The sequence below is a fragment of the Orcinus orca genome, chromosome X, assembly GCF_937001465.1.
Source record: "Orcinus orca chromosome X, mOrcOrc1.1, whole genome shotgun sequence".
NCBI classification, from domain to species: Eukaryota; Metazoa; Chordata; class Mammalia; order Artiodactyla; family Delphinidae; genus Orcinus; species Orcinus orca.
The window spans coordinates 88210104-88233913 of record NC_064580.1 but is presented as its reverse complement, the minus strand read 5'-3'; the positions used below and the strand labels follow the sequence as shown (position 1 = coordinate 88233913).

The 23810-nt window shown below is 39.2% G+C and overlaps 1 protein-coding gene across 8 annotated transcripts; it reads right to left on the bottom strand.

The window, feature by feature from the left end:
- Nucleotides 1–853: 853 nt before the first annotated feature.
- On the bottom strand, nucleotides 854–23752 carry CSTF2 (cleavage stimulation factor subunit 2). Of its 8 annotated transcripts, none has more exons than XM_033412411.2 (16): nucleotides 23614–23752; nucleotides 22200–22278; nucleotides 21689–21858; nucleotides 20323–20459; nucleotides 19708–19827; nucleotides 19477–19614; nucleotides 17007–17130; nucleotides 14096–14161; nucleotides 12726–12788; nucleotides 10167–10226; nucleotides 9378–9519; nucleotides 8411–8586; nucleotides 7956–8248; nucleotides 4403–4513; nucleotides 3198–3323; nucleotides 854–1064 (listed from the first exon to the last, which is right to left on the bottom strand). In XM_033412411.2, exons 1-15 carry the CDS (start codon nucleotides 23669–23671, stop codon nucleotides 3201–3203), a joined length of 1860 nt encoding a protein of 619 aa, XP_033268302.1. In that variant the 5' UTR covers nucleotides 23672–23752; the 3' UTR covers nucleotides 854–1064; nucleotides 3198–3200. The 8 variants fall into 8 exon arrangements, with proteins under 8 accessions (XP_033268302.1, XP_033268303.1, XP_033268304.1 ...); XM_033412412.2 differs by having other exon boundaries at nucleotides 17007–17079; XM_033412413.2 differs by lacking the exon at nucleotides 10167–10226.
- Between the last annotated feature and the right edge of the window lie 58 nt (nucleotides 23753–23810).

Below are 23810 nucleotides of genomic sequence, written 5' to 3'. Positions count from 1 at the left end.
AATAGGTTAGAGCCAGTGGCACTGATTATGTTCACACCTGTTTGAAAGGAAGCAGGCAGGGGCAGGCCTAAAGGGCAATCTCACAGCTTATGCTCTACATTTGGTCCTCTTAAAATAAATGAGAAAAATGTAAAAGTTTTAGAGTTTCTATGTTTTAGTTTCCCAGAATAAATTTGGTCACTGGGTAGGGCTGTAGGTTAGTAATTATTTAGAAGGCAGGATGAAATGTATTTTGTTTGTTTGATTTCTGTTCAGTGTTTATTTCACCTTGAACATGTGAAAAATTAGTAGCTTTCTTAACTTTTAAGGTTGACTACCCAGACTTAAGAGTTTTAAAACAGACAAGAAAATGTCAACAGTCTCTTGTGTTGTTGACACACTCAAACCAGTGATCATACATCATCTTTGTCTTAACTCTGAACTATGCATGTGAATAGACTTGGTACTGACCAAAAAATACATTTTGATATTTGGATTTTTCTAAACTAAATACACTGCTCTCCTAGGTAGGCTCTTTGCATTGTTGGCCTTCTGACCATTTTACAGCTCTAAGCACATGCTATTGTCTCCCAGTAGACTCAGAAGTTCTAGCAAGCTCTCAAAGGGCAAATATTATTCCTGTTGGAAGCAAACTAAGCAGAACTAAGTTCCAGAAAACACTGTTTCTGAGAAATTCTCAAATATCATCAAGAAGAATAAATGGTTAACTTAAAAGGAAAAACAGAGCTATGGCAACATAATATTAAAGTACAATACTGCAGTAAGGGTAGAAAACACATGTAAGGTTTCACCCTTGGTGTTCAGCCTTTTAAAAGCAAAAAGGTCATGTATATCAATTTGCAGTATACTAAAATTGTGTTCAAAGTTTATTTCAAGTCACAGAAAACATACAAACTAAGTCAACAGAATGAACTGATTTTGTTCTGAGAGAAGGTGATGGGAGTCCTCCACCTGGCACCAATTTGAGTCATTCAAGGGTTAGGATGCAGAATTCTTCTTTTTGCAACATTTCAACAAAGTTATGGAATTAATTTCCAGATTTGTTGCCAGGTAGTTTTGAAAACCTGTAAGGAAAAGTTGGGAGAAAGCCATCAGAAGTGGAGACAAAGTTCTCTTCCCCAAACACCAGGAAAAAAAAAGTAAAGGTGGGGGAGGGAGGCTACACATATGAGCAAATCACCAGGGAAAGATCCCTAAGGTATCTGCCTCTTGCTTCCCCAAAGTAATCATCCCTTACAGCGGAGTTTCTCAACCTCAACACTACTGACATTTAGGGCCAGAGAACTCCTTGTTATTGGGGGATGTCCTGTGCATTACAGGATGTTTAGCAGTATCTCCGGTCTCCACCCACTGAAAGCCAGTAGCACACCATACCCCCTAAAGCTGTGATAACCAAAAATGTCTCCAGACACTTCCAAATGTCGTGTAGGGGGCAAAACTGCCTCTGGTTGAGAACCACTGACCTGATGGTAGTGGTACATAAGCCTGTCAGTGACAGCAGAGCTGGATCACAATGAGCAAGGTATAAGATGGAGGGAGAGCCAACATCTCGGCTACAGTATGCACAAATACCAGCAAATACACATTAAAACCTTCCCTGCACAGAACTACATACACAGAACTACGTGTGTGTACACACACACACACATTAATGCAGGTTTAGTAAAAATGGTAAAAGGTGAATAGGTCTGTAGTCTAGTTAACGGTAAGGTACCAAAGTCAATTTCTTCCTTTTGCACTATAAACCAAAAAGGTATGTGTACAACAGCTTCCCAAGATGTTATCATTGCAGGAAGCTAGGGGAAGGGTACACGAGGCTCTTTGTAGTACTTTCCCAACTTCTTGTGAATTTTTAATTATTTCAAAATAAAAGTTAAAACAAAAAACCTTGCCCTGTGGTTTATGTGCAAGGCTTTAAAATGAGATATCTTACAAGCAAGAATACACAATGAAAGTACTTTCAGAAACATTTTTACCTCTACTATCCCAAAACATAATTTCCTCACATTGTAGGGAATGCCTTCTCTGGCATAAATAAATTAGAAAAAGTAAAAGCGAGGAATAATTTTTTTAATATATCTATTCCTCTGAATATAACAGGTCTATACTTTTATAGATCTATAATAGTCTATACTTTTACTGAAGAAAATAGAATGCCTTGGGTATCTGGACTAAAAGTGCTGGTCATACTGAAAGTCTACTCCATCCATCTACGACAGCTTCCCATTAAAGTTCAGTCATTTAAAGTCTAGATATAGATATAATGCACATTTCCAGTTTGGATGTTTTAACAACATTACAAATATGGATTAAAATACAATATATTTAGTAAAGACTGCTAGTTAGTGTAAATGAGTTCACTGTCATATGATAATACATGGATGGGAATTATAATAAAGATGGAATAAAAAGCAGAAATTCAAAATGTGATATTCCAGCTGATATTGGGACAATGTACATTTTAAACTGTTCTTAGAAAGCAGAATTGTTTATGAAATACAAGATGTTGGGGAAAATTTTTTTAAAAAGAAACGCCAATACATGTAATCAAGTTAGGTCACATGACTATGTTCCTTTTTACCTGACTGATGAGCAAGAAAAATAAGGGCAGCAGTGTACAGCAACTTCTAAAATGTACAGGGACTGATGGCGATGGTGGACATTCACTACCTTAAATTATGTGCTGTAATAGTTTAACCTCAAAGTGTTCAATGTAAAATAAATACTGGAAACTGAATGCTTATACGTTTTATTGAAATGGTTTGTATTTTCTTCATTTTGATGGGGAAATATTTTATTTTATTTATGTTATTTTATTTTGGAATAAAATAACAACTGATTCTGGAGGAATATATGATCAAACCATATCAAATTATATTATATCTAGGGAATGAGATTGAGAGGGCAGAGATTTTACCCTGAACTTTCTACATTTCTGTATTTGATTAATTTGGTTAAATTGATCATATGTCACTTTTGTCATTAGGAAAGAAAGGTTAAATTAGATTACAATCCATTCAATAACTGAACAAATGCCTACAGCCTTCCCCTGTCATGATAGGGACTGAGCTACTGAAGGGTGAAGGGTTTAGCCAAGAGGAGTGCAGGTCTTGGAGGGTCTTGTTGGTTAAGCTTGAAAGTATATATCCCAAATGCACGAGGAGCTTGTCTGACTCAGGCAGGGTAAGACTGCTCACCTTTTAAGGCGCTCCAGTAGATTTCTGTATTTGTTCCTTTAAGATCAGGATACTCTGCCTCTGCTCAGGAGGCAGCATGGCGATCTGGTCTGCAGTTAGTTGAAGAACCTGCATGATCAAAGCAGCCTGTGCAGAGGAAAAAAATGTAGTGAGTTTTAATGATGGCAGCTAAAAAAACACCACCAGCTTCTGTCCAAAAAGGAAGGACAGAGAAAGGATAGTTCACACACAAAAAACAGCAGGCCAAAAAAAAAAAAAATCAAACCAAACCAGAGAAAAAACCAAAACCAGCTGGTGAGAAAAGGCACAATGAAAAACACAAGTACAATGCCTAAGATCAGAAGACTCAAAACAGACACCTTAATGAACCCCAAATTCTTACAGACTAAGGTGACACCTGTGAGCCCTGGGAAGTCTACAATTTTTAATCCTGCTTTAAAAGTTTCTCCTGGGACTTCCCCGGTGGTGCAGTGGTTAAGAATCCGCCTGCCAATGCAGGGACCATGGGTTCGAGCCCTGGTCCAGGAAGATCCCACATACTGCAGAGCAACTAAGCCCATGTGCCACAACTACTGAGCCTGTGTTCTAGAGCCCGCGAGCCACAACTACTGAGCCTGCGTGCCACAACTACTGAAGCCCACGCGCCTAGAGCCCGTGCTCCGCAACAAGAGAAGCCACTGCTATGAGAAGCCTGCGCACCACAACAAAGAGTAGCCCTTGCTCGTGCAACTAGAGAAAGCTCGCACATGGCAACGAAGTCCCAATGCAGCCAAAAATAAAATAAATTAAAAAAAAAGTTTCTCCTTTTCACAAGTTTTAGCCTTTCCATCAGATATGAACTCCCTACAATGGTCAAATATAGAAACAGAAAGATATGCTCATGGGGAATCTGCTATTGTTTTTAGGGATAAGGCAAAAAAGGGAGGAAGAAAGGGATTTGGATTTCCAGGTCAATCAGGCCTGCACACAAAAAATCTACTGGCAGATGAGATGAAATGTAAGATAAGCTGCCATTCACATACATCCATTTAAGAATTTTAGGACCAAGTCCACAGATTCTCAGGTGACAAGATCATAAAGAGTTCTAAGAGTAAAAACATCACTTCCAAAGGGACTCTGAAGACCCAGGACCTCCACATGGTGACTGTGAAAAGAGGACTCCAAAAGACTCGTGCATATGGAGGCAGCTGGACAGCATTACTTACCTTCTCATGGTCCTGCGGAGTGACTTGGTTCTGGCCAGGACTAAAGCCACCAGGCTGGCCTCCACCCTGAATGCTCGCTCCTTGCATGCCCGCTCCCTGCATGACTGGGACCTATGTGCACAGAGAGAGACGAAGAGAGATTTTCGGTACTTCTCATTTAGGTAACCAGAAGCCAGTAATAACAGCAATGTGAAAAAATATCTGATTGTGGCTATGAGTTAAAAAAGCAAATTAATGACTGAATATCATTTCCTACTGTTAGCATCAGCAGAAGGCAGGGTTTAGCCAGAGATCAACTAGCAAGTTGACAAATTTCTTACAACAGCTCCAGCATCATCAACAAGTATCACACGGCACAAGTGGATACCATCAAATCAAGCAAAATTCAGCCACATAAGCACAGGGGAAACTGAGGGCATTCTAGAAACTAGCACTCAGTGGAAACAGAAACGAAAGCTGACAGATTCTAGAATAATGTATGCTGGTCCACTGGAGAAGCTACATTCACAGGGATACCACCTACCTCTAGTTCAATCAGACACAGGCCCTATCCCACAAGTAAGGCAGAGATGATCATAATGGCAGAGGCAGAAAGGAGATGGGAAGGCCTCCAGGGAAAGGACTACTATTAGCCCAACATTTGCTTTTTATAACTTTCCTCAGAGAATATGCAGCAGTTGCTTTCTGTTAAATACAGACCAAGAAACACGACTGACCTGAGTTAACAAAGTGCAGTTATATCATGCTTACTGGTACTTAAGATCTTCGATGGTTTCAATGTTTTGGAAGACAACCAGAACCCAAGGAAAAGGCCTCAGAGCACCTAGAATAACTGTTAAAAGGTCCCTATGCTGGATTTATGTTCACACTCAGGCATTTACCCAGAGCTTAGGTGGTACTCTTATTAAATACAAATTGTTAACAAACATGTTACCTGCTTCCCCAGCAGATGAGAAGCAGCAAAGCATGAAAGAAATGTGGATGAACCATTAGGAGCAGATATCATGACAGCAATGTGAAGAGCCAGGTGACAACCTGACAGTGAAGGATACTAGAAACCAAAACAGGAGATGCTATGCTTTCTATTATAGCCTATACAATAATGGGTACGTTTAATGATGACCTTGAGTAATCAAAAATGATCAAAATAATTTTTTGTATCCTGTTTAAGAAGAGAAGGAAGCATAGTATACTTCATAAATGATTTTTCATTAAAATAGTTTAAAAACTTGGTTGAATAATTCTATTATGTGGAACATTCATTTGGATGCATTAACTAATTTCCCAAAGACACCAGAGACATGAAGCATTAGTACAGCTTTGTACAGATTGCTAGAAATTATCACTTTCTGTTCTTTATAAATACTGAATCCGGAGACCAGTCTGAACCTTAATGAGCTGTTACAGACCTGAAAAATCTATGAGAGTAACCTTTTTGAAGCTTCAGTCAATACTAATTTGAGGTACTGTAATGTGATCTAACCATTTAATAATGGCCATTTAAAGTTTCCAGAAGAGCCTGTTCTAGGCTCTCAAGTAATAATACAGCTGACTACATATCCAGGTTTGCTAAGACAGTCCCAGTTTAAGCTTCTGCCCCACAGTAATTACTAACAGCACTCTCAAATGTGTCCCTGTTTGTGGATAGTAAGTTATATAATCACCCTAGTAATAATAAGCCTTTTACCAACAAGTTTCCAACTAGGTGGACTGAAGTTAATTTTAAAATTTGATTTAAAATTATGAGTTAGGGACATATTGTTAGGTTAAAAAACAAGATGCAGAACAGTGAAAGGAGGAAAAAGTAAGAATACATATATATTCATATTTGCAAAAATAAGAATATATATTCTTATTTGCTAGAAAGATACATTATAATAAAAGTGATTATCTATAGGAGATGGGGGTCACAAGGGAGACAGGTACGAGGAGGAAGTGAGGTTCTTACTGTATATCTTTTGTACATGAGTGAATGTATTTTATATATTTATTTATAAGTAAACATAGTAAACAATTTTTTTAAAGTTTGAAGATAAAGTTTTTATTTTCTCTACCTCAGATCTAATTGGCTTATAGAATCTACTAATGAAAATTATAATAAACATAATATTAGAGTAATAACTTCGAGTACTAGCAGATAAAGGAGCAAGAAATTATTGATAAATGGTCTTCCAACCATTATTTTCGACATCTTTCTCCAAAGAATTATTGACAGAACTATATAAGGACATCATGTAGTTATTTGTTATTTATCTCCCCACTAGAATATAAGCTCCATGGGGGCTGGACTTCGTTTTGTTCACACTGCTGTATCCCCAGTACCTATAGCTCTGCCTGGTATATAGTAGGTGCTCAATAAATATTTGTTGAACGACTGACTGAAAGCATAAAACCCATTTTTATTATGAGGCTACTGACCATAGAGGGTATGATAAAAATCAAAGCCCACGAACACATTTTTTTAAGTGAAACTTGAAAAACAATAGAAAAGTTTTTTCTATACATACCAGAAAACAACATATTCATATTTCATATTAGAGAGGAGGGACAGACACACATATACAACGTGCAGATAACAAGACAGAGTAGCATAGCGGAAAAAATAGTGGGTTCTATTCCTTGCTCTGCCACTTTTTAGTTGTGTGAATTTGGATAAGCCACCTGAATTCTTGGGTCTCAGTTTCCAAACCTATAAAATGAGAGAACTGGGTGACTGACATGTTCCATTCCAGCTCTGACAATACAGTTCTCTCTCTTGTGCATACACACACACACAAGAGGGAGTAAGGCACAGAAGCATATGGAAGAGAGAAGAGATAAGAAAGTACATAGAGGAATGAGGAAGTCACACTGAGGAAAAATGAAGGTGGAAGGGCTAGAGTGAAACGAAGGTGTTAGCCGAAAAACGAAACAAAACAAAACAAACTCAGAGGGAAGATACACATGTACTACCTCCCCGCAACCAACTGGAGGGTAAAAAGGATGGAGATAAGAACACATAGACAATCATAGACCACCATTACACATAGCTGGAGAAAGCCAAATAAAGAGAAAGAAGAGATAAGAATTTAGTTGCACAGCTTTTAAGACAAGCATTAGTAAATTGCCTTTCAACTCCACTATTCACTTTAGGCTATGTGATGAAAGTAAATTAAAATAGATTTCTGCAAACCTAAGATCAGCTAAATGACCACTAATAGCTCTTCATATGCTCTAATGCAGTGGTTCTTAGGGTTATACATTAGAATTATTTGGGGGATATTTTTCAAATTATCCATGCCTAGATTCTACTGATGTGCTCTCTATCCCCTAAAATCAGGGATTCTGCTCTGAATGGAATTTGAAATTGTGGGACAAGGTTACACTTTTGGACTATAATCCTGGTAGTCAGAAAACCACCACCCTAAGGAACAGAGAAACTAAAGGAAGGGAGATTCTAATCTTCCCCAAAAAGCTGAGAAAACAACCCAAATCAGAAAGCAGTAATAATCAGCCTCAATAATCAATTCCTGAATAGATCAAGATTTCACATAGAAGTGACAGTTACATATACCTGTCTGGATCCCTGGGGGCCAACTGTCCCCATGTTAATTGGACTGGGACCCTGGATTCCACTAGGTATAGGGCCTCTAGGGCCTGGGACTGGGCCCCTTGTATCCATGCTTCTGGCCTCCATTCCTCTGACTTCCATTGCACGGGCCTCCATTGCACGGGCCTCCATTGCACGAGCCTCCATTGCACGGGCCTCCATCGCACGGGCTTCCAATCCTCTAGCATCTAATCCTCTTGCCTCCATGGCTCGTGCCTCCATCCCTCGTGCATCTATGCCTCGGGGATCTCTTCCACCTATAAAAAGTTGCAAGAAAACCATTGGGTAGCTACCCACCTTTACTGCAATAATAACCAACAATCAAATAAACGTTCTGTATCCCAGATTGGAGCCTAAGACAGCACGATCATCATGAGCCCACAAATACCAGTCAGCCTTGTGACGTGGTTTCCCCTCACCTCTGCCATCCAATGGTGGACCCCTCTGATCTAGCATGGGTCCTCTTGGCTCTGCCATTAGAGGTCTGGGCTCAGCTAACGGCCCTCCTCGCATCTCATGTGGGGGTGGGCCACGGCTGTCATGGCCAGGGACATGGTGCATGGGCGGACCCTGATGAGGTGGTCCCAGGTAACCTCTAGAGATGGAGAAAAAAATGTTATATTTTAAAACAGAACAAAACAATAAGAAAAAAGTGTCAACCAGAAGATCAGTAAAATTAGATAAAGAGCTGATGCAAACATCAGTCTACAAATACTAAGAGAATAACACAAAACAGGTCAAAGAAAAGCTATCGAGATGTAAATCCATGTATTCTAGAATTTCGTATTTGGTCAGGGCACTCAAATTAAGGAGGAATGAATGGATATCCATTATATATAATGAATACGCAGTAGGGTGCTTAAGAACATGGGTTACTGTATGGGTTCAAATCTAGGCTCTATCATTTATTAGCTGTGTGATCTTGGGCACATTTGCTTAACTTCTCTAAGCCTTAGTTTCTTCATCTGTAACATGGGACTGATATTAGTATCAATCGCACAGGGCTGTTGTGTGGATTTAGTGAGATGATCTCAGTAAAGTACTCAGAGCAGATTGAGAGGCATAATCCCCACTAATACCAATTATTATTATTATTATTGCTATTATTAGTATTACTACTAACAATAAGCAATATAATTTTTTCCTGTTTAGATATGTGTGCTAGAATTTCCAATTTCTGAGGATGGAGTAGCAATGGTTAGTTCAAAATGACACACTCAACTACATAGTTCTGCCCAGGAAGTGCTTCATCTTGGACAGTGGCCATGAATATTTATTTATCTTTTGAAGTAAGCAAACAGGCACAACTGGTATGAAAAGACTTTGTTCTCAAAGCAAGCGGAAATTCTGATTCCTTCAATCTTTTCCTTCTGTGTCAGTGCTTACCTAGGCTCTACCTCTCCAGTTACAGAAAGTAAAGTGCCTCCGCGTGGGTCATTTGGAGCATCTCCCAACAGACCTCGAGGAGTTGGGACGTTGGCAGGCAAGGGCCCACGCTGCATAGCTGCTCTGGGGTCTTGCATCGGCACTGACAGGGAAACAAATGGGGAGGTACTGCTGTGAAGGACATGTAAGGCAAGAAGAAATGACTCTATATGCCACTGACAACACAGTTCAGACCCCTTAGAGTGGGTGAAACCTCACCACAACAGACTTCTCTTGCAGCTCAAGAACAGAAGCAGGGTATAGGCAGAATTTGTTCCATGTCAGAGGTATGGATGGAATTATGTAAAGAACAAACTGGGGAGCAACCTGCCAAGGCCTAGCACTGCAACCTGAAGAAACTGAGGCTCCTGGTTTTGCTTATAATCAATCTTAGTTCAAGGACCAGAGTCACAAAAGAGAGGTAGGGCCTTGGCATATGTGAACACTGCCATGGCTCTGCAAGAACCTGCTGTCTCCTTACAGACTGCTATTCCATCCAAGCCTCCTGACACCAGTAGGGAGGGAGTACAGCCTCAGACAGTTGCCCATATCATCCATGTTCTCTGCCCTGTGTGAAGAGGTCAATCTTAGGCTTGTGGCCCCAAAATGAAAAAAATGAAAAAACAAAAAACCCAAAACACTACCCTTTTGGGTTCCGAATGTGAGGATGACTGCCAAGCAGCCCTTTACCTCTCAACGTCCCACCCTGAACACCACAAGCAAAAGGAAACCCGCAGATACAATGGGTACCTTGGACTCGCTCAATTGATGCAGGCCCGGTGGGTCCCACGGGCGAGTGCTGTAGGGTTCCTAGGTGAGCAGTAAGTTCAAAAGGAGAAAGAACAGACACTTAAAATAGCTTTCACACACACGCAGAGGCACACAGACAGTGGAGATTTACACATATAAGTTAAAGAGCCAAGAGTTCATTAGCTTGCCCTGGGCTACAAAATCTTCCTAAACTATATAAGCTTCTTTGGGATCTGAAACTGTTCTGCTTTGATGAGATTGCTTCCTAAGGTAAAACCTGTGGGCCACTGATTTTATTTGGGCAGGAATAACCAGCCACTTTCAATTTACACCTCTCCTACTGGGATTCCCCTTAAATCTTATGATACTATGAAAAAGAGAAACAAAATATAAAAAGGATGCTTCTGAAACTCCAGTTAGGCAAAGAAGGTAAACATATTTTCATAAGCAAAAAATGAAAGAAATTGCACTGAATCTGGAAGGCAAGATTTATTCTGGAAAAGCCCATTAACAGAAGTGGCACAGTATTATTTTTGTCATAATTTAAAGCACAAAAATTTCTGCTATCAAATGGGGAAATGCAGTGAATGAACTTTAGACAAAGAAAGAGAATATTACTCCTCAAGAAGTACTCTGACACTGTAAGTTTTTGATAAACAAACATCATGACATCAGCAAATAAAGACTAATAAGATGACAAGGGTGCCAACACTAAACAAAGGTGGCAGAAGGCAAGAAGAAGTCTCTTCTTAAACATCTCAATGTCTCTTTTCAACATTACAAATGTGTAAAAGAAGCATGGATTGCAGGAAAAGAATGACAAACTGGGTACAAATGAAAGATTCTTGCTTCCTCTGCTGGGTACTAAAGGAAAAGTATAAAAGAAAAGTCTCATTTTGTCTCTTCATGAAGACATCCTTGATATACCTTCAAAACTCAAGTCATTTCCCTTTGTTAACTTTTGACCAGAAAGGTGAAGATAACTGTATCAAGGAAGATGTCTTGTGGAAGTGTGTATTAAACAAAGTTTGATTTACTGATGGCTGGGGGAGAGGTAGAGGTATGACTGAAACTTCTAGTTCCTTCTCACTACTGCAAAAATACTTTGGGGCACATACACGATCTACTGATAGCAGCTGAGGGGGGTGGGGCACAATAGCATAAAAGCATGGTCTGCTCAGACGAGGTGTCTGGACAAAGAGCTTGTTCCATTGTCAATTGCCTGACAAGATTATTAGCTCTGTCACTTTAGCAACCAATATCAGTATACAAACCATAAACAAGGAGTACAGTGCATAGGCCTGTATCTTAGTACTCTGCTTAAAAAAAAAAAGGGTTTTGGGGAATTCCCTAGCAGTCCAGTGGTTAGGACTCAGCACTTTCATTGCCATGGCACAGGTTCAATCCCTGGTTGGGGAACTAAGATCCTGCAAGCCACATGGTGTGGCCAAAAAAAAATCAATTAAAAAAATTTTTTTAATGGGTTTTACTTATAGACCATATGCTAATAAGAAGTAACTTAAGCTTCCCTACACTTGTCCAAAGCAGTTCTTTCTCATCACAAGGACACAATGAATAAGAACAGAAGACACTGGAAGGAAACAGAAGCAGTGTGATTGACAGAAAGAGGATAGATTTCAGAGTCAGGGACTTTGGAATCTTAGCTCTGCCACTTATTAGCTGGAAAAGAAGACGAATGCACCAAGCCCAGGCCACGTTACTCAGATACCAGTATTTACTTACCATGTCCCCTTGAGGAAGTAACTCAGAACTCTGAGCTTCCAGCTCTTCACCTGAAAACTGAGGTGCTGCCACCTAACTCACAAGGTTGTTTATGAAAATTAAAGTGCATGGCCTATAGGATGCGCTCAGTTTTGTTAGTTCCTTCTGTTTTCTCACTCTCTCTCTTCCTGATGTTGGTTTCAACCGAATCACTGCATTTTCTTTTCTTCAAACTCCAGTAACATAGAGAAATAACGTGGACATTTTGGAGCGGCTGCCACTGTGGTATCCAGTGTTACTGCCACAGTATAACATACACTTACCAAGCAGGCTTCACAGACCTTTGACCCCCTCCCAGTTTTCTCTGGGGTTTAAATTTAGTCTTCCACATACCCAGTCACATATTACATGGTCATAATTAAAATTCCTTACTCAAATCTCCATGTAAGTAGAGGCATTAAACTATCAGGGAAAGGCGACATAAATTAAATAGAAACAAAGGATCAATTTGCTTCATCATCAATTCTTGTAGAGCTGGGCTCTGAATCACTAGATAGAAGTCGAGACAGTGCTGCCCAACAGAATTTTCTGCAATGATGGAAGTGTTTCTATATCTGCAATATCCAGTATGGTATTCACTAGCCACATGCGGCTACTGAGCACTCAGAATGTGGCTACTGTGAATGAGGAACTGAGTTTTACATTTTACCTAATTTCAATTTAATTAATTTAATATTTGAATAGCCACATGTGGTTAGTGGCTGCCATATCAGATAGTACAGATATAGAACATTTCCATGTCTAGTCCACATTAATCGGACATTAATATTTATTTACCTTGTCCCCGCTCCATGGACACTGGTCCACTTCCTGGCATTCCAACCTGGGCCTGCATTCCTCCTAGAAGATAAAGGGCAGGAAAGAAAAACAAATTGGGACAGTGGGGAAAAAATTTGGACAGTGGCTGAGTTAACAAATTTCCTCTTTCTGCCCCACAAGCAGAAACCTATACAGGAAGATCATAAGTACCACTAAATGCAGTTATACAGAAGATGGAGTTTGTTACTGTACTTTAGCCATTGGTGACAGAAAAGTGAGTTAAAGAAGAATTCGTAATCTCACTGGTTACCAAAACTTTGGCAGGGGGCTTCCCTGGTGGCACAGTGGTTGAGTCCGCCTGCCGATGCAGGGGACGCGAGTTCGTGCCCCGGTCCGGGAAGATCCCACATGCCGCAGAGCGGCTGGGCCCGTGAGCCATGGCCGCTGAGCCTGCGTGTCCAGAGCCTGTGCTCCGCAATGGGAGAGGCCACAACAGTGAGAGGCCCGCGTACCACACAAAAAAAAAACTTTGGCAGGGAGTTCTGTAATACAGAACAATGGCACTTACCCATGTACCTCCTCCCACAGGAGGCACTACTGTTCCCAGTGTACTTTGTAAATGGGGGGGTACACTGTTGCAGTTGTGACAAAGATTTGTGGGGGCACGCCTGGCATTTTATGAGAAGCCAACAGGGATACTAGATGTCCTGCAACGTATGAGACAATTCTGCAAAATCAAGGATTACCCTGTCTTGCAAAACTTTCAAACGTCTTGCTAAACATTCACACAAATGAAAACCTTTTTATAGTCATCTAAACTTAAAACTTGTCTGTTTTATTTGTAAACAAAGCGCTTCTTTGTCCAGTTTTTACACACACACACACACACACATTGAATTTTCCAAGAATGCAATTACTGAGTAAATTATGGGTATTGTATCTTGTTTTGTTAAGAACTTTACCAAGAGTTTTCATTTTCACCATTCAGAAAATCACATCATCAATGTCAACAGTCCTTGTGGTATCTGAATTGCCAAAACAACATACCTGGGTCTGTCTTTTACTTTTATAGTATTGGTGCAAGCATCTGACTGCTATTTATTGTTTTCTAGTGTAGCTGTGCTTGAATACTTGCGTATTTATAATATTCTTTTACTATAAATTAATTTCCTTTTACTTCTCCTTTATATTATAGTTAGGGTAACTATACTGAGTTTTTGGAAGCCATGTTAAGTATGCTATGTCACCTGTGCATTTCATTTCAGGATAGTAAAGGGTCACTGCAAGATATGTTACAAAAAGGAGCCACTGGGTCTAATAGTGTTGAGAATGACAGGTCTGCTCTAACCAGCAGGGCTATGATTGCTATACAAAGACTAAACATGTACCATAAGTCCTTGTCTGGTCCTTCCCACGTAGCAATAATTCTGTTTTCCTCAAAGGAACAATATATGCTGCGAGTGGGGAGAAAAGACAAGCTGAACTGTTTGCAGTTCATTAATACTCACCTAAAATACCCAAGTACAATACATGTCACATTCTCTTATCCCATTTAACATGCCAGGCACCAAAGAGCCATGAATTAAGAACCTGAGTCTGTGCTAGCCCTACCAATGCTACTAAGTAATTGTCATTTTGAACAACTGATTTGATAAAATTAACATACCCTCAGGCTTCCTCATCTGTAAAGTGAACGAGTTTATTTAAACAGTGTTTTCTCAGAATGTGGTCCCAGACCAGCAGCGTCAGCATCACCAGAGACTTGTCAGAACTGCAAAGCTTAGAGCTCTACCTCAGACCTGCTGAAATGCAAACTCTGGGTGTGGAGACCAGCAATTTGTGTTTTCATAAGCCCTTCAGGTGATGCTAATGCACACTAACATTTGAGGTCTAAATGATTTCAAAGCTCTCTTCTAGCTATAACATTCTATGATTTATTCAGACCACTCATCAAAACAATACAAAAATTTAGGATCTGAGGAAAGCAATGGCAGAAGGCAATATGGGTAATTTATCATACTACACTATCACATAATGGCACTTTTATCTATATGGACTAGCTTCCCAGAAGTGGAATTGGTGGGTCAAAGTGTATATGAATTTTTAATGTGAGACTACTTTCTTAAAAGGCTTAAAAAGTTCACATTTCCACCAGCAATGTATACTACCACTCTCCCCACCAATATTAAGTGTCACCTCTGAAACTTTTGCTAGTAGGACGGGTTTAAGTAAAGTGAAATCTCGTTATTTAATTCGAAATCCCCTGAATATAAATGAATGTTTATTGCCATTTGGATTTGCTCTTCTATGATGTGCTCTTCTATGAAGTACCTACTCATTTTCTTTGCCTACTTTTCTACTAGTTTGTTCCCTCTTCTCATCAACAGCCAAAGAGCTTCGTACAGGGTATCTCAAAAATTGTAGTGAAGTTTTAAGTTTCAATAACTTCAGAACTATAAATGCTACAAACGCATAAAAAATATCACTTGAAAATTCAATTATTTAAGTTTCTTTTACACTTACTTTCAACTTTTGTATTTATTAATTCCCTCTTCTTGGTACCTTGGGTTTTTTAAAAATTATTTTTCTAATACTTTAGAACTAGCAGAGTTCCTTTATTCTTTAATAAGGCACTTAAGGGTATTCATTTTCGTTTAAGTACTGCTTTCACTATTTCCTGCACTTTTTTGTATGAAGTGTACTACTTTTTGTTGTCTTTTAGATAATTTATAAATATCTTTTTATTTTCTCTTTTAATTCAAGGATTACCAAGAATATGTTCCTTAACTTTACAAGTAAAGGTTCTTTCCAGTCACCTTTAAATTATTTATTTCTAACTTTATTGGCTTATAATCAGAGAATGCAGCCTGTAAAATCTCTACATTTTAAAATTTGTTTTTATTTTATGGCTAAGTACATGGTCATTTTTTTAATGGGGGGAGTATATTTTCCAATCAAAAGATATAAGGCTCCCTCTCTATATTAAATCAAGCTTATTGATTCCATTATTTTATTTCTCAACATCCTTACTTATTTTTTGTCTACAGATTTTTTTGTCAGTGTGGTCTACAAATGACAATGATACACACTGTATGTTAACAGTTCGTGATTGTTAACTACAGAAATGGAGAGTAGACACTTTTATAGCAACTTGACATTGCTGTGACATCCAAGTGCATGACATGTACTTGTCTCACTGAACAGGGTATAGACCAGTTTGGGTGTTTTTCAACTCATGTAATGAGCTGCATATGTCATGGGTTGCACACTTGTTATGTGTAGTAGGACCACATTATAACTTGTGATATTTTAAGGTAAGCTAGGTACCTATAGCACAAAAAATGTATAAAACACAGAATCTATTTCTTTCAATAAAAGATAATTTAAGTTTAATGGTAACTCTATAGGATAAGTGAAAATCCCTTCTCCCATTCCCTGTCAACTTAGCTCTTTAGACTGGTTTCTCTATAAACCAGAACAATTTAAGGCCAAATTATTGCCCATTAGTTGTGTTGTAGTCAATCTAACCCAGATTAGATAAATTAACAAGAAGTGAGTTTGTTGTGCAAAAAACTTTAAATACTGATACACATCGTATGTTCATACTGGTGTTTTATATGAGGAATCACCTATTTCACCCATAACTTTTTAAGTTATGATTGTTAAATGACGAAAAGCTACAAGCGCAATATTAATTCCTATATACACAATTTTAGTGAACATATTAGTTTTTAGAATTCTTTTTTCCTTTTGTTGTTTGGTCTAATTATATTTCATGAAATCCAATGTTATGTTTGTTACATATAATAACAAATGCAACCAGGCATTTTGCTTCTGTTTTTTTTCCCGCATGTACTTTTTAACCTAATCTGACAGTCTGGCTTTTAGTGGGAGAATTCAGTCCATTCACATTTAGCAGAATAATGACTATATGAGATTTTATTCCTTCTACCTTAACTCTATGTTTATTATTAGTTACTTCACAATGTAATTTCCTTTTCTCTATATTTGCTGGCTTGGTGTAGTTTCCATTCATTCTATTTTTTCCCCTCATTAACTTGGAATTTTACTGTACTTTTCCAATTTACTGTTCTTTCCTCTGCTCTCATAATCAGACATATAGGATGTGTATATAAGAAATCAACTACTTCTTCCACCTAGGATATATACTGCCTAGCTATACATTAATTTAATATCAAGATCTCGTTGCCACATAATAATTTGGCTACACTATGCCATTTGCTATAACAAAACTCTAGCAAAATACCAAAATGGTGAAAATTCTAAATGAAAACGTACCTCCAGGAGCTAAGGAACCAGGCCCAGGTCCTGTTACAGTGGCTGGTATCTGCCCTGGTGCTGCAACTCCAGCCTGCAGAGAAGCTTGCATCAGAGGAGGTGCGCCATTGACATGCATTCCACTCTGACCAAGAGAAAAACCAGAGTATGTATATGCCCCTGTGAAGACTCAACACACAAAGTCTATGACCTTAAATAACTCTTCAAATTGACACCCCCAAATAGTCTACCAAATACCCTTTTCTGACAGCACGTCTCATGCAGCATTAGATTTATAACACACTTTGAACAGAAGCTGCAATACATGCAATGAGCCTGGTTACACAGAACACAATTACGACAGACCGTACTATAAAAGCAGAGGTTGACAAGTCTTATCTGTGTGGTGAGGCCATATATAGCACCTATTTGTTGACTTAGAGACGAGGGCCTGGCAGTAAAAGTTTAAAAAAAAAGTGCCTTGAATGCAAGAAGAAATGAGGACTTAAAAAAAAAAAACAAAACAGAACTGCTGGTAGTCTACATTTTTAAGATGAAAAATTTTCTTTGACCAATCTTTTCTCATTGCTGTCCTCAGAAATAGTTCTACTTGGGAGGGGGATGTAAAATTTTTCTAATGCTACATTAAAGCTCCGGAGGAAAAGGGAATGTTATGTTTTCATTTGTGTATTCCCAAAAGAACTGAGCAGCCCCTTGGAATAGAAAAATAAAAACTAAGATATATATAAATATTTAAAAAATTACATATATTCTCAGAGAACACAAACAAAACTCTAGAATAGAAAAGAGGAAACTGTAGAGTGAGGTGGTTAAGAGAAAACAGGTTATGATGTCAGACAGAACCAGATTCAGATCCTGGATTTGCCACTTAGATTGTTATTTTTGGAGCAGTTAACCTCTCTGGACCTTAATTTATTTCCTTTCTATTTCTGAAAAAGTATTTATTGAATCAGAGCAGGGGATAGTAAACTATGACCCATGGGCCAAATCTGGCTCACTGCTTGGTTTCATAAATAGTTTCATTGGAATGCAATCATGCACATTTGTTTATGTACTGTCTGTGGTTCATTTCACACTCCAATGGCAGAGCTGAGTAGTTAAGACAAATTCCACGACCTGCAAAGCCAAAAAATATTTACTATTTGGCCATTTAGAAGATGTTTGCTGACCCTCACCATAACTTTTGTATGAGCCATCCAAATTGTTTACCTCTGCCCATCTAACAGGTGAAAAATGATAGCTTATTGTACTTCATTCACATTTATCTTATTTTGAGGCTGAATACTTTTCATACATTTAATATATATTTGTATTTCCATTCTTATGAACTGTTCATGTCCATTGCATAGTTTTCTACTGGGTTATTGGTAATTTTCTTACTAATTTATAGGAGGTGTTTTTTAATATGAAAAATTTCAGACATATAAGTTGTATAGAGAATAAAATAACCACATAGCTTAGGAAACAAATCACATACATAATTGAAATCTCCTGTATGGTCTTCCCCATTGCATCCTGTATCCCCTTCTTAGACAACCACTTAAGAATTCTTATAGATGTTTTGAAATTTTATGTAGACCATTACATACTAAACACATTCTTTGCAACTCACTCAACATGTTCTTGGGATATGTACAGACACATACATCCTGTATTTTGGAAATACTTCCACATTCACTTATTTTCACTTCTGTATGGCATTATGTTTTTGAGTTACCTGTGTTGATACCATGTATCCTAGTTCATCCTAACTGCTATATGAACTACATTTTTGAAAGTCATTCACGGTGACACATGTAGTTTATTTAACTGTTGTAGAGTATTTCATTGGATAAATATACCACATTTTCTCCATTCTTCCATTGCTGTACATTTAGGATGTTTCCAATTTTTCACTATTAAAATGTGGCAATAAACATTCTTGAATATGACTAATGGCCCTTAGGTAATCAGCCTGCTGTCCATCACGTGTGTGGCAAATACTTTTTCCCAATTTGTCATTTGTCTTTGGTGTTTATTTCTTTTTCTCTGTTCAGAAGTTTTTCAGTTTTCAAATATACCAATTTTTCATGGCTTCAGGGTTTTGTGTCACACTTGGAAAATAAGCTTTACTTTTTTCATCAGTGAGAATGGAGATAAGAAGAGTGCCGACCTCATACAACCGCTCTAAGTATTAAATGAGACAATGTATATGGAATAACAAAGTGCCAACCACAGTGCCACACATGCACATATACACAAAATCAGCTTATAAAAAAAGGGCATAAAGGAAGGATCTCTGTTTTACAAACTTGGCACTAAATCTGTATTCATTCAGATGTCATGTACTCTGCAACCCTGTTAACTGCTTTTATGCCTGGAAACTGAAATTATCATCTCTGGCTGCTCACCATTCTTCTTCCAATATATCCTCCTAAAATGAAAATGACATTTTCAAGGCAGTTCAAAAAGTTAAGGGATAAAGTCCTACCAAAGACTGGGCCTGAGGGGCCTGAGGATTCTGCTGGTTCATCGACACATTGGATCCTGAGCCAGGTCCGGCGCTGTGGACTGTCTGAGGGTTGCCTGCAATCAGTGTTGGGATATTTGTCTGGCGATGCAGAATTTTCTAAAAAATGAAAAGACAAATCTATGAGCTGTCTGTTTCTACCCCACTCAAGGTTTACCCTAGCATTTCCATAAAAGAACCAGAAGCACTCACCAAGGCAATTTCTGGATCCACAATTCTCATCACTACCTGGGCTTGTAGCAAAGCATAAGCCAGTTGAGGGTTCTGAAGCAACATGTTCCGTGCTTCCTGAGGACTATTCTGGACACAGAGCTGTGAAGATAAACAGATTCATCATCAGGTTCAAAACTTATTACTCAGAAATTGACAGTGATTTAGAGCTATTCCCATCTGAGAAATGTAATATTCAAGAGGCTTTTAAAGCTATTATCAGTTTTTACATAGCACACAAAATCTTGGTCATGGCAGGCAAGAGAAGGAAGAGACATTTCAAATACCATAATACCACCATTTAGGAAAAAAGCCACATTTTAACATCTACATTTGATATCTATGGGCCACAAAAACCTTGCCAGATTGTGTAGGTGTGTTTGTGTACCAAAAATGGAAAGCTCTTTGTATGAAATATACAACACACTGTGCACATATGGAATACTGAAGGTGCAAGAAATGTTGGTCAACAGGCACACTTTCTATTTGAGCTCAGGAAATCATTTCCATTAACTCAATGTTAATTTCCATTAACATCAATGACTTCTTGAAGAGTTGATATGCTATGATTTTCCATAACCTAATGCCTCCTCTTACCTTCATTTGTTTCATCAGCTCAAACATCTGCTCTGGTGGAAGACTGGCAACTGCTTTGCTAATGGACTCAGGGGCATCCTCAGGACTGATGGTCTCTCCATAAGGTGACTCAATGACAGGGGCACCAGTGCCAAGGCCTGATTGGGAAGAAAGTACAAAAACATTAAGGAGGCAAATTAAAGAGCTAAATCATTTCAAGTATCTACTTTCCAGGGTTGCTGTAAGGACCTGTTGATAACTTTAAATTTTCTGGAGCTTAGAAATAAGTGACTTGCAGGACTTCCCTGGTGGCGCAGTGGTTAAGAATCCGCCTGCCAATGCAGGAGACACGGGTTCAATCCCTGGTCAGGGAAGATCCCACATGCCACAGAGCAGCTAAGCCCGTGTGCCACAACTACTGAGCCCACGTGCCACAACTACTGAAGCCCATGTGCCCCTGAAGTCTGTGCTCCACAACAAGCCACCACAATGAGAAGCCTGTGCACTGGAACGAAGAGTAGCCCCCGCTCAATGCAACTGGAGAAAGCCCATGCGCAGCAACGAAGACCCAACGTGACTAAAAATAAATAAATAAATAAATATTTTTTTTTAAAAAAAAGAAGAGGGCTTCCCTGGTGGTGCAGTGGTTGGGAGTCCGCCTGCCGATGCAGGGGACGCGGGTTCGTGCCCCAGTCCGGGAAGATCCCACATGCTGCGGAGCGGCTGGGCCCGTGAGCCATGGACACTGGGAGAGGCCACAGCAGTGAGAGGCCCGCGTGCCGCAAAAAAAAAAAAAAAAAAAAAAAAGAAAAGAAATAAGTGACTTGCAAGTCTTTTATTTCTGTGTAGGAAAGTGACAAAGTGTATTTTCTACTCTCAAAGGAAAGCTGAGACCAGGATTGTATAGATGAACAATGTTAACATAAATTAGGGACTAGGGATATCCATTTCCTTTCACAAGTCATTTCAGGAGCAAAAGTTTCAAATAGAAAAAAAATCTAATTTCAAAATGGAATTTCTGGATCTATTACCTCATGAAAAAAGCCATGAGAATGCCTCGGTATCCCCATCAGTTACACATCTGGCAACATAACAGGAGTGGCAAACACTAATGACAGACACAGTTAACATAACTAATGGCGTGGTAAACCTGTAATTCATCTTCAACTGGAAATCAACTCCTTGGCAATGGAAGGACTTAAGTCAACTTTACCTTATTTCTCAAAGATACACACTTCCCTAATACAGGTACCTCAGGTGGGTCAGGTAAAGAAGCTGTGTGGCTGACAACCATTTCAGCAGATGCTAAAACATATCATTAAGTGGAAAATCTTCATTGTTACATCTTTACTAACTCATGCTGCACACAGCTTGGGTTTATACTCACTCTTCAGCTCTTCTTTGTTCTTTTCGCTGGCAGCATTGTCCACTCGAAGTGCTCTCCCACTGAATTCGCGCCCATTTAGGTTTCGCATGGCACTAAGTGCTGTCTCCTGGTCTTGGTATTCACAGAAGCCATAACCTTTTGGCTTTCCTGTCTCCCTATCATATACCAACCTGGAGAGCAGAACCAAGTGTCAGGCACAAGTGTTACATACACACAGGGTTCCCACTAACATTGCCATGTTCTAATTTGATCTACCATAAGACAAATAACCTTATCGCTCTGTCTCACTGAAATACTTTTTACACATCTTTTTAAGTGAAAAAAATGTATCTTTTAGTAAAAATGAATGTGAATTGTATGATATGTGAATTACATCTCAATAAAGCTGTTACAAACAAACAAGAAGAATGCATGTGAAAACTCACCAGTAAAAGGCTTGCCATTATTACTAAGGGCCAAATTTGTGGTGATTTTAAAGAAACTTCCACCAAGTGGTAAAAGGGGATCTCACCTGAAACTAACAACAGGTCCAACCTCAGAAAAGATGTCCTTTAATTGCTCTTCAGTAGCCTCATATGGAATGTTCCCCACTAAGGAAGAAAATAGATAACATATCAAAACTCTGAGTTTGTAACCTAGATCTTTAGTGAGAAAGTATCTACATATATCACTGAAAATGTAACAACTTAGCACAGGGAGATCAGCTAGGTGGTTTGTGACCACCTAGAGGGGTGGGATAGGGAGGATGGGAGGGAGGGAGACGTAAGTGGGAAGAGATATGGGAACATATGTACATGTATAACTGATTCACTTTGTTATAAAGCAGAAACTAACACGCCATTGTAAAGCAATTATACTCCAATAAAGATGTTAAAAAAAAAAAAAGAAAATGTAACAACTGGTTCAAATACAGTGTTCCTCCAATCCTGGTTCCACCGTATTCCCTTAGACAAGATTTCAATCCTGTCTGCTGACTTTATTTACAAGAGAAATAAACCAGTTAGACTAAACACAAAAGGTGTAGGCACTCCTAAGTATCAGTTCTCAGACTTAACTGATATGTGTTAGATTTTCCTTAACTATGGTGAAAATAAATACTTAGGCATTAGTATTTACCTGAAGGTGTTTAAGTCTTATCAATAACTACTAAAAATGTCAATATTATAATTTTAAAAGCCGGCTCATATGTCCGTATTTCTACATATACACGCACTCAAAGGAGAATGACCATGAATGTACTGGAGGATGTTTAAAAATTGTTGTAAATCAACTATAGTTCCGTAAAAAAAAATATATATATATTGTGCACTGTTTTGTCATGTTCCTTCCAAAAGATGCTTTAAAATCACCACACATACTTTAAAATAAACAACTTATTTTGGCTGAAAAGATTACTCAGAATAGACTCCACCCTCTTTAAAATTTCTTCGATGAGGTCTTAGTCTTTCATTCATTCATTTATTTACAATCCACCTTAAGACGCCGGGTAGTCGCTACCACTAACGACGAACTAAAATGTAACGGGGAAAAAGCAGAGGATGAAAGCCCTTATGAGAGGGCGGGAAGTGAACACAAGGATCTATACCCTCAGCACACAACCTGTATTCTGGGACTGGGGGTGAGAAGTAGTACGGGACAGTTGCCATGAGCCCTCGCTTCTGGATAATAATTGAAGCTCATGAAAAGAGAAACGCATATAAGCTGAACGCTGGTGTAACTTCCTCAGCCACATCGTGAAAAGGCTGCGAAACCTCGGGGGAAGGGGAGCATCACTTTGCCCACGAGTCCACCAGGCTGGCCGCCTGGGATAGGCAGGTCGAACTGCAAGCCCCGCGGCGATGTGTGAGGTGCAGGGGGGCATTCCTCGCCGATCCCTGTCTTTTTCTGTCCCTCCCCGATGCTTGGCTCCACCGAATTCCTCTCACCAAACACCGAACGTAGAGAACGATCCACCGCAGGGTCTCTCACAGTCAAACCCGCCATCGCTCTCTTCCAACGGCTTCCGGTGCGCCAGAGCACACTTCCGTACGGCGCGTGAGCCCAGCGCCGAACACGCTTCCGTACGGCGCGTGAGCCGGAAACTCCTGGGCCCGAGGGACGCAGGGTCCCTCCCCCGGCGTTA

What these genes read in the sequence shown, in the direction of transcription:
- CSTF2 (XM_033412411.2), bottom strand. Translation starts at nt 23,671, where the DNA reads ATGGCGGGTTTGACTGTGAGAGACCCTGCGGTGGATCGTTCTCTACGT. An exon ending in GCCCCCAGGGATCCAGACAG is followed by an intron (nt 4,514 to 7,955) that starts GTATATGTAACT and finishes CTGTGCACATAG; the next exon opens with GTCCCAGTCATGCAGGGAGC. An exon ending in CTCCGCAGGACCATGAGAAG is followed by an intron (nt 3,324 to 4,402) that starts GTAAGTAATGCT and finishes TCCTCTGCACAG; the next exon opens with GCTGCTTTGATCATGCAGGT.